Source organism: Glycine max, chromosome 13 (assembly GCF_000004515.6).
Source record: "Glycine max cultivar Williams 82 chromosome 13, Glycine_max_v4.0, whole genome shotgun sequence".
NCBI classification, from domain to species: Eukaryota; Viridiplantae; Streptophyta; class Magnoliopsida; order Fabales; family Fabaceae; genus Glycine; species Glycine max.
The window spans coordinates 38371976-38381419 of NC_038249.2; the positions used below are offsets into that span (position 1 = coordinate 38371976).

A 9444-nucleotide genomic window follows, 5' to 3' on the forward strand; every position below is an offset into this window, starting at 1 on the left:
TGAAAATTAAAAATCATCATATTTCTATTGAAGTAAAAAATTAAAAAAAAAGAATTATATATATATATATATATATATATATATATATATATATATATAATGAAAAAATTGATGCAGCATGAGATATTTATTTTGAATAAAAAAAACTTCATTTGTAATGGTTTTCATTTAATATCAGTAAAAAAAATATTTCTTTGAAATCTTATTTTTCTCTTGACAGTATAAATTCAAATTCTTTTTTTTTCCTTTCTCTGAAGTATAAATTCAAATTCTGATTAATATAGTATTTAGTAGCATTTCTTTTGATACAAATCTATTAATTACGTTAATCTTTAAAATTCAAAATTAATATGTTATAATTGATAATAGTATAACAAAAATGAGAAACACAATTTTTTGTGTATAACATTTTTAATATTCATCTCGAAGAAAAATATATACATATTTAATATAGCCATAATTGCAATTAAAAAAATTGTTTTAAGTTCCTTTCATCAGTATTTTTTTTTTGAAAGGCTTTCCTCAATATATTAGTAATTGCAAAAATGTTAATTTAGTGATATGTTACAAAGTAATACATTGTTTCATAGAACGATAATTGTTTCTTCAATCCTACTTCTCGCAAGACTTACAGTTCAAAAATATGATTGATATTATTGAGAAAAATATAACAGTAATTTTTTTCTCAACATGATACAAAAGAACGATATATACTACCAAGGATCAATCAACTAATATGAAATTATTACAATTTAATAAATAGTCTTGACATCAAACGAACCAGTTCGCAACTTTCTAAGGTTTCCTATTATGCTTTCTTAGACTTATTGGCAACGCATGAATTACATCGCTTATTCTTTTTGACAAACAATATTTTATAGACTACATTTGTTATAGTGACTCGTCAACGAAATTAAAAATAATTTCAATTTTCCATACGTTGCCATTACAATGACTAGGGTTTAGGATCATACATATATGGATCGATGATCAGATGTGGCAAAACAATAGTTTAAACAGGGTTATCAGTAACGTGCTAGAAATAGTAATAGGGTTAAATTTTTTAGAATCTTACGCACATTTCCTCAATCATATTTACTTATTTAACCAAACACGTTCTAATTATTTCCCCCATGATAAGTTTGATAGCCTTCAGCTTCAGCAACTTTTTATCCTTTTGCCATGATGTCTACTAACAAAATCAACCATTCAACCTCCAATGGAAACCTATGCCCCATCATGAAAATAAATACAAGAATGGAAAAAGTCATGCGAGGGGTCACTAGGATGACGAATCTCCTAAGGCGTGTTGAATTGCTTTCTCTCTCTTATTTTTTATTTTTATTTTTATTTTTTTCCATTTCTTTTTCTTTGTTTTGCCTTCAAGGATACAATAATTGAAAATTGAGAACCATAATGATTATTAAAGCACCAAGCAACCAACCATCTATCTTAAAGCAGAACCTTCCATCATAACTAAAAGTAAACAAGTCTAAATCTTTCATCATTATCAATTTGAACATTAACATTAAACCCACCATTTTTTTCCTCTCCAAAAGGCATCATATGGTTTAAGATTACAAGGAAACGGCAACTACCAAACATGCAATACAAATCTAGTTTGGTAAGCATGTACCTCTCCTTCATTTAAAATGTTGATATGTTACGTGCATTAAAATGTTGGGCCAGGGGACAACTTAGGGGAATTGAAACTAGAGCAGCTGCCTACCTTTGAGGGGGACCTTTGAGTCTTCACCAGTGGAACCAATGACTGCACAACATCTGCCATTAGAGGCCGATAATCTGCCTCTGGTTGCACACACATTGCAGCAATTGCAGCCACCTGGACAACCTCTTTCATAGAGTATTGTCCCTCCAATGAAGGATCCATAATCTTTACAACCTTTTCTCTATCAGTCAAAAGGGGCAGAGCCTAAACACATCGCAAATGCAAGTTTGTTAGAAAAAGTAAGTGCTTAAATACAAGTGTTGCTTAAAGTAATATTCTTATTCCCATAAATAGAAATACTGGAATATCAATTGATTATGATATTAAATAACTTTCACCAAGCAGTACAGAATAAACTAGAACTTGATTGATGAAAAGAAGTAACAAACACACCCAAGAAACAAGAACACCTTCCCCTGGAGGTCTCTTCATATCAACAGGCACCCGGCCAGTGAGCAGCTCCAAAAGTACAACACCATAACTGTACACATCTGATTTTGTTGTTAAATGCCCTGTTAGTGCATATCTGCAAAATCAAACGTTGCAAAATCACATTAGTTTTTCATGAGATGGAATTACTCAAAGAACAAGTCTTGTAATAAAACTGAAGATTACACTAACAGAATAACCAAAACAATGTAAAAACAAATTATGAGTTAAGATTTGTACTCGGGGGCAACATATCCCTGGGTGCCCAAAACCCGAGTTGAAACATGTCCACCAGCTCTATCAGGTCCAAGCTTCGCCAATCCAAAATCAGAAACTTTGGCATGAAATTTCTTGCCCAAGAGGATGTTGCTGCTCTTAAAATCTCTGTGAATCACTGGAGGGCTGACATGCTCATGAAGATATTCCAAACCCTTAGCAGCTTCAAGTGCTATTCTTAATCGTGTTTCCCAATCCAACTTCACAGGCGTAATAATAGAATCTACAAGAAAATCAACTCAAACATACAATATAACACAAAATAACTGTCAAAAATAGCAACCCAGGCTGCAGACAAAACACTTAGACATTTTAAATTAACTAGCCCACTGTTGAAATTTTTACAAGAAAATGGGAGGAGACATAAAAAAAGAACAAAAATGCTTTAACAGAAACCAGAAATAGAATAACAAAGAAATATAACATGTTATCACAAATCATTGCAAATTTGTTTTCATGGTAATGGGAGAGATATAAGAATTTCGCTCCAGGTTCTGATCAAGTTCTCATAATAGCTCATACTGACAAACTAAGAATGGGAATTATTTTAAAACAAACTTTATGTCATATATGACCCATGAAAATTTCCTCTTGTATATCATACATTTTACATTTTCATCCTCATTACTCATACACTAGAGATTCCAGAGTTCAAATGTTAGTGATGCAAATGATAAGGCTTATGATGCATTGCTACATACTTCATACTGTTTGTAGAAATTTGTTTGAACAAGTAAGTTGATGCTGCAAGCATATTTCCTTTTGTCCAGATTGTGTAATATGCAAGGAACATAGTACAATGTGTCACTTCCAACCCATATAAACTTTTGAAGGGAAGAATAAGCCTTGCAGAGTGAAAAAGTTCGAGGGGGAGAATGTAAAAGAGAGTTTGGTGAAAATGATTTTCTTTGCTTATATGGACATGTCATTAAACTTTACACAACAGAACAAGGGCACATACTGGCTGGACTGTTTTTCAATAAAAAAAAACATTAATTTAACTCTGATGTTCAATACTGCAAGATTATTATATTTATCTGTTGTCAAATAATATTTGAAAAGTGTTACTCATTCAAACTAAAAAAAAGATTCTAATCATTTTTCCTTGCTTGGCACCTGGAGTGAGCAAACAGATGAAGTATAGCAAAAGCAGAGATTTATATAAAAATTCCACTGACATATGACACACCCATCCTTTTCCTTACCGGCTTACAGAGTTCCAGGTAAGAAAAATTATCTGTAGTCTTGTCCATTCACAGAACTTTAAATTAGCAAAGAATAAAAGCTTTTTAGAAAATATATATTTCATAACTTACTGCTGACAGGATAAAGATGTTCCTGCAGTCCACCATTTGCCATAAATTCATACACCAGTAATTTATGATTACTATCAGAGCAGTATCCAAGCAATGCCAGCAGATATGGAGAATGCAACCGAGTTAGCAATTCCACCTATGGTGACATGTAAGCAACCAATTCAACTCAAGTACTAAAATGAATTGGCTTCCCAAGACATTTATTGCTATTTAAATGCATCAACTTGTGGCCAAAAATAGTATAATGACTCAAAATCTACAATTTCACTGTTTTGATTACAAGGGAAATCAAATGCATAAGCATGAAGAATAACACATTCTGTTTCCCATAGTTTCCAGAAAAGAAACAGGGCTGGCCAAAATGTTATAAGAAGCAACAAACCTCTACTTTAAATTCTTCTTCTCCTTGCTTTCCTGCCTGATCCATGAATTTAATTGCAACTTTCCTACCATCATTGAGCACTCCCCGGTAAACAAGTCCAAATCCACCATGACCAATGACATTTGACTTGCTGAATCCCCCCGTTGCAGAATGCAGCTGCTTGAAAGTAAACACCTGAAGTCCTTTCTCAGCAACAACTTGCAGATTTGCAAAGTCACTTTTCTCGTTAAGGTTGGCATCTTCAACTAATATAAAATCAAACAAAATCTGTCAGTAAGTGGGACATCAATTTACTCAAGTAAAGTAGGAAAAGGAAAGAAAAAAAGTTCTAAAGTAAACAACCAAAAGTTACTTTCAAACCATTCAGTTTAAAATCTTGAAAAAAATAAGATAAAACATACTAGTAACACTCAATAATATACTTCCTTTTTCCTTCTGAATTAATTACAAACGAGAATTAATCAAATTGATTAAATGTAAATATAAGGATCAATTTGGCTTAAAAAATTATTCTTTATTTTCGTATTATTGTTTTCACAAATAATTTAAAATTTTCATATTATATTTTCTTCATTTAGTATTTTCACCATTGTTATACATCTTTGAGAATGGGAAACAAAATAAAAAATAAGACACCATTTTTGACAATATGACCCAAACTAGGAAAGGAAAACAGGAACAAACTTCTCAAACCAAACAGGCCTTACATGTCCTGTTTGACACCCAAACTTCACCAAATTTTAGACAAGAAAAGAGCACATATAAACAGTAAAAACTACAAACAAACACGGTTGCTGCATAAATCAAACAAACAAACGCCCGTCTTTCATCAACCAAATTCTCCATTTTACAATAAACCTACATGAAAGACAACCAAAGCCCAACCCATCCAAAAAAATTATCACTGACTTTTCAGGAAAACAAAATAACACAAATTCATCAAAATTTCCACCAGGTCCAACAAATCCAGAAGGGAAAAAAACGCAAAACAAATAAAAGGCTGCAAACCAAAATAAAATAGCACATCAGATACAATAGCCTAATACCAGTGGCACTAAATCTAATACATCCCTTCAATCACTCTGTTTTAAGAGAAATTGTTACATGGTCTGGAACCAGCCTAATCCATGCTGGAATACAAGTGTGAGGGGAAGTCCCACATTGAGTAGAAGTGAAAAAGTTGAACATCATATAAGTAAGCTGAAGACCTATAAACCTGAATTTTAAGGTTTTTGGTTAAAGTACTGTCAATTCCCTTATGTGATTACTCATTTTGGTAGCAAGGACCTCTGATTACCTAATAATTTATCCGACACGACACCTAGATGAGTATTATTAATTTTTTTTTCTTTCCATAAACTGAAAAACTCAACTGCATGTAAGTACAGATTAGTTAGGTGCACACGATACTTCCGAAACTATAAAATAATTTCTCGTGTTTCAGAGGATTACTTACAAACCGAACCTTCAAGTAGCAGAAAAAAAAGAAAACGAACCTTGAATTTCAGTACATTTTCAGAAAGAGACCCAAACCTTTTTTGAGGCTTTTGCGACGATTCGAGACCTTGTTGAGGATGTAGCAGTAGTAAGCGAAGACAACGAGCAATGCAAAGACGGCGACGGAAGCGAGCACCATGATTGCGACAAGTGCTATCTTCGCCGTCCTTCTGTAGCCGTAATCTTCTTCCATTTCGAATCTTCCGAGAAGCAAAAACCCTAACGCTAGAAATGGTTAACTTAACGCATAGTGGTAATGCGAGAGAAGGGAAGAGAAGAAGCGAAAATGGTTAAAAAGCTATTTGGAGCTTCGAAGTTCGAAGACACATTCTGACTCACTCTCCCAACCTTTCTTCTTTTTCTCTGGCGCGTACAATGTGATAGTAACATCTCTTTGCATTTTGGTACTACAATTTGTTGCAATTTGCCATGCTACCATTTCCTTTTACAGTATTTTCGTTCTTTCCCCTTCGTTTGTATTTGGAATATAAGGATAGTTCTAAATACTTTAATAATTTTTTCTATTGAATTTCCTATTTATTAAATATATCTAATTTATTTAATTTAATACATTTTTTTCTAAAATTTAAAAACTTGTAAGAAAATTATGAAAATATAGTATTTTTTAAAACATATATTTGGGGACATGCATATGTAATAAAAAAAATAAGAATTGCTCATATTTGTTCATTTTCTCTTTTTCATATTTTTAAGATTTAATTATTCATTTAATCTCTAAATTTTATCTTTTAGCCTTTAAATTAAAAATTATTTATTTTACTTCCTATACATATTATTTTATTTCTTTTTTTATTGTCTAAATTCATAGGGAATTGAAAATAATATATATAAAGATTAAAAGGAATGCTTTAAAGTAAAAAAAAATTAAAAAAATTGTATAACTATGAGACGTAATTAAGTAATTAAACTTATTTTTTATTTATAAAAAAGCAATTCAAATGTGCAAATATTATGATAGGAATGGAAAAGGAGAAAAAAGGAGAAAGGTGAAGGGCATAGGAATGCAATTGCAATTTGCAAAGAACATTGAGGCCGGCACATTTGTCAGGCCTGATTGGACAGGAAGCAAGAGCAGTGTTAATACTCTTTACTTAAATCCACAAAGGACAAACTTTGCACATTCATTGCTTTGGTTCTCAATCTCACTTCACTGTGTAACATGACCCTCATTAATAAGACCACCTTTATTTTTTTTAAAAAAAACCTAAGTGCTCCTCAATAAATAAATGCGCCCATGGGTTCGTAACGGGGAAAAACATTTCTAAAAACTAATAGAAATCAATTACTATCTTTTAAAATACTTGAAACTAAACATATGTAGGTAAAATGCACCCTACTTGGATGAAAATCGTGGTTAGAATAACTTAAATAAGGTTGCAATTATGATAATTATATGGATACTATATATTCGCCTTTTGAACTTTGAAGAGTACTTAAGCTTGAACTTCTTTTAATCAAACATGACGTACTACACCCACTGATATGTCAATTAAAACAGTTTTCGATTTGTCGTTGAAGTATATTTTGTCGGGTGTTCTTTTAATAAATTCAGCATTAAATTATGCTTTTTTTATTATTGAAATTATTTCACTTATACTATATTGGATTCAAGTTCATTTTCTTTAAAGTGAATAAATCTTAATCCATTTTTTAAAGGTCATTCTTAAAATTTTGAATGTTTTTTTGACATTAATTATACACATTTTTTATATATTTTTTACACATTTAAATTTTATTTGAATACTTTTATAATTCAAATTGAACCAACCTGTACTAAGAAGTTAGAGCTCAATGATAACAGAGAAGAAAACAGGGTTTTGGTTTGGGTGGTCGGCAAATGCTTTAGACAAGATACCTTCATAGTCGAGAGAGGCCGGCAACACAGCATTACTTGAATGGGTAAAACTAGGAAGATTAATGTGTTTTTTTTCTTCACATTATTATTTAATTACAAAATAGTAAGTTTATTGAATTTTATAATAATAATAATTTTTAAATTTATTTTTAAGATGATTTTTTATTTAATAATATATTTTTTAAGTTAACTCTACTTATTTAGATAAATAAAAAAGAATGAATAAAGTTGAGCAAAATATTTTTTTTTATAATAATCAAAAATTTAATTTAACAGAGTTTAGGGTGGGCCCAATTGCTACTAGACTTCTTTGCGATTAGGCTTTCAGGTTGGCTGTTAAAAGGCCACATCCATAATAGGCAATTGCTTCTTGAACCCTATAATTTGCTGACTGCACCTCCATGACTTTATAACTTTTCCATTATCCATAAAGTACCATGCAACCCCCTTTTGTGATGGTAACTTTTTTTTTTTGTGGAGGATTTTGATGTTACCTTTGTTCCTATATACAAGATTTTTTTAAAAAAAAATTGTTTGCCCTTTTTTATAAGAGTACTTTCAAGTTATCTTTGGTATTACTTGTTTTTTTTTATCAAACTATCCTTAATTATTTTACAATAAATATTATGAATTAAGAAGATAAATACATTCTCTCTTATAAGGATTGAAGAACAAGACTAGAACATTAATTAACTAGGTAGAAAGTAATTAAGTGAAAAGAAAAATATGATGAGTCTCAATAATTTTAAGGGTGATTTTGGAAAAATAATACACATTACTAAAAAATTTAATATTACTAGTTAAATTAATTAACTTTCTTAGGAGAATGTGAATTAGTTAAAAGATTTTTATATTTGTAGTCAGTACTTTTTTTTTTCATTTTTGAACACTATAAAAATATCTTCAACTGACAATGAAGATTTGTGTGGACATCATAACGTTAATTTCCTAAAAATTCTTCACCTAATTTATTTTCGTCCAATTTTTTTTTATTTTTTATTTTTGGAAAACCTCCGTCCAATTCTTACACTCACTCAATCTAATTCCACAACTTTGATCCAATTTCATGCACTTAGAGAATTCTCCTCCACCACCCCAATCTAACCCTCCATTTCCTCCTCCCACCACTTTTTTTCCCTATCCAACAACCCCTTCATCCAATCCATCTTGTTCTTCAACATCCTCACTCTTTTTGCCACCACTACCCATAACCTTTGCCCCTTCTTTTTCATGCCCTTTGATCTTCAATATCTTCTCCCAAACTTTGATCCTTCGACTTCACCTTTTCATGGATGCCTCAAACGATGTTGTCTACATGGACAATGGCAAAAATGCCTCCAACACAGCAAATGGCTCCTCTTTCACCACTAAATACAACAAATTCTAAAATACTATTTTTTTTTTAATTTGTATTAAAAAACTTTCATGGAAACCGAATTTTTTAAATTTATTTTGTTTTAAGCATGAAAAATGTTTTGTTTTGCTTCTGGAATCAATGTGGCTATATTATTATACTTAACATGAATTATTAAAATTTTTGTGACATAAAATGCTTTATTTTGATGTTGTATATATTGGTTGTTGAATCGCAAGGGGAATTAAGTAAGGAATGCTCTTTTGAATTTTGGTTTATTTATAGATACAGATTGTAGAATTCTTTATTTTATACATTCCTTTATTTGCAATTTTTCCTCGTGACTTCAAATTAAGGTTTATGTTTGGGGCTAGCCCCTCTTGAGCAACAAAAAAAAAATATTGGTTGTTGAAATAAAATATTATGGTATTGTTTGTACTCCTCAAAAATATTACAGAATTTTATGTTGAATGACGAGATATAGTAGTATTGATGTAAACGTTCACTATATTTAATGTAAACAAATAACAAATAACGTAAAGTATAATAAATAAACTAATAAAATAATGTAAACAGTTACTCCAT

General features: G+C 30.8%; 1 protein-coding gene across 3 annotated transcripts; it reads right to left on the reverse strand.

The window, feature by feature from the left end:
- Nucleotides 1–612: 612 nt before the first annotated feature.
- LOC100809555 (serine/threonine-protein kinase PBS1-like) lies at nucleotides 613–6048 on the reverse strand. 3 transcript variants are annotated; one of them, NM_001253153.1, is made up of 7 exons: nucleotides 5666–5822; nucleotides 4133–4377; nucleotides 3751–3886; nucleotides 2399–2657; nucleotides 2123–2255; nucleotides 1730–1933; nucleotides 613–627 (listed from the first exon to the last, which is right to left on the reverse strand). In NM_001253153.1, the coding sequence occupies exons 1-7, from the start codon at nucleotides 5820–5822 to the stop codon at nucleotides 613–615; spliced, it is 1149 nt and encodes a 382-aa protein (NP_001240082.1). The 3 variants fall into 3 exon arrangements, with proteins under 3 accessions (NP_001240082.1, XP_006593464.1, XP_006593463.1); XM_006593401.4 differs by lacking the exon at nucleotides 613–627 and having other exon boundaries at nucleotides 1449–1933; nucleotides 5666–6048; XM_006593400.4 differs by lacking the exon at nucleotides 613–627 and having other exon boundaries at nucleotides 1449–1933; nucleotides 2399–2672; nucleotides 5666–5981.
- Between the last annotated feature and the right edge of the window lie 3396 nt (nucleotides 6049–9444).

What these genes read in the sequence shown, in the direction of transcription:
- LOC100809555 (XM_006593400.4), bottom strand. Translation starts at nt 5,822, where the DNA reads ATGGAAGAAGATTACGGCTACAGAAGGACGGCGAAGATAGCACTTGTC. An exon ending in AAGAAGAATTTAAAGTAGAG is followed by an intron (nt 3,887 to 4,132) that starts GTTTGTTGCTTC and finishes ATGTCACCATAG; the next exon opens with GTGGAATTGCTAACTCGGTT. An exon ending in CAGGGATATGTTGCCCCCGA is followed by an intron (nt 2,256 to 2,398) that starts GTACAAATCTTA and finishes TTGATTTTGCAG; the next exon opens with ATATGCACTAACAGGGCATT.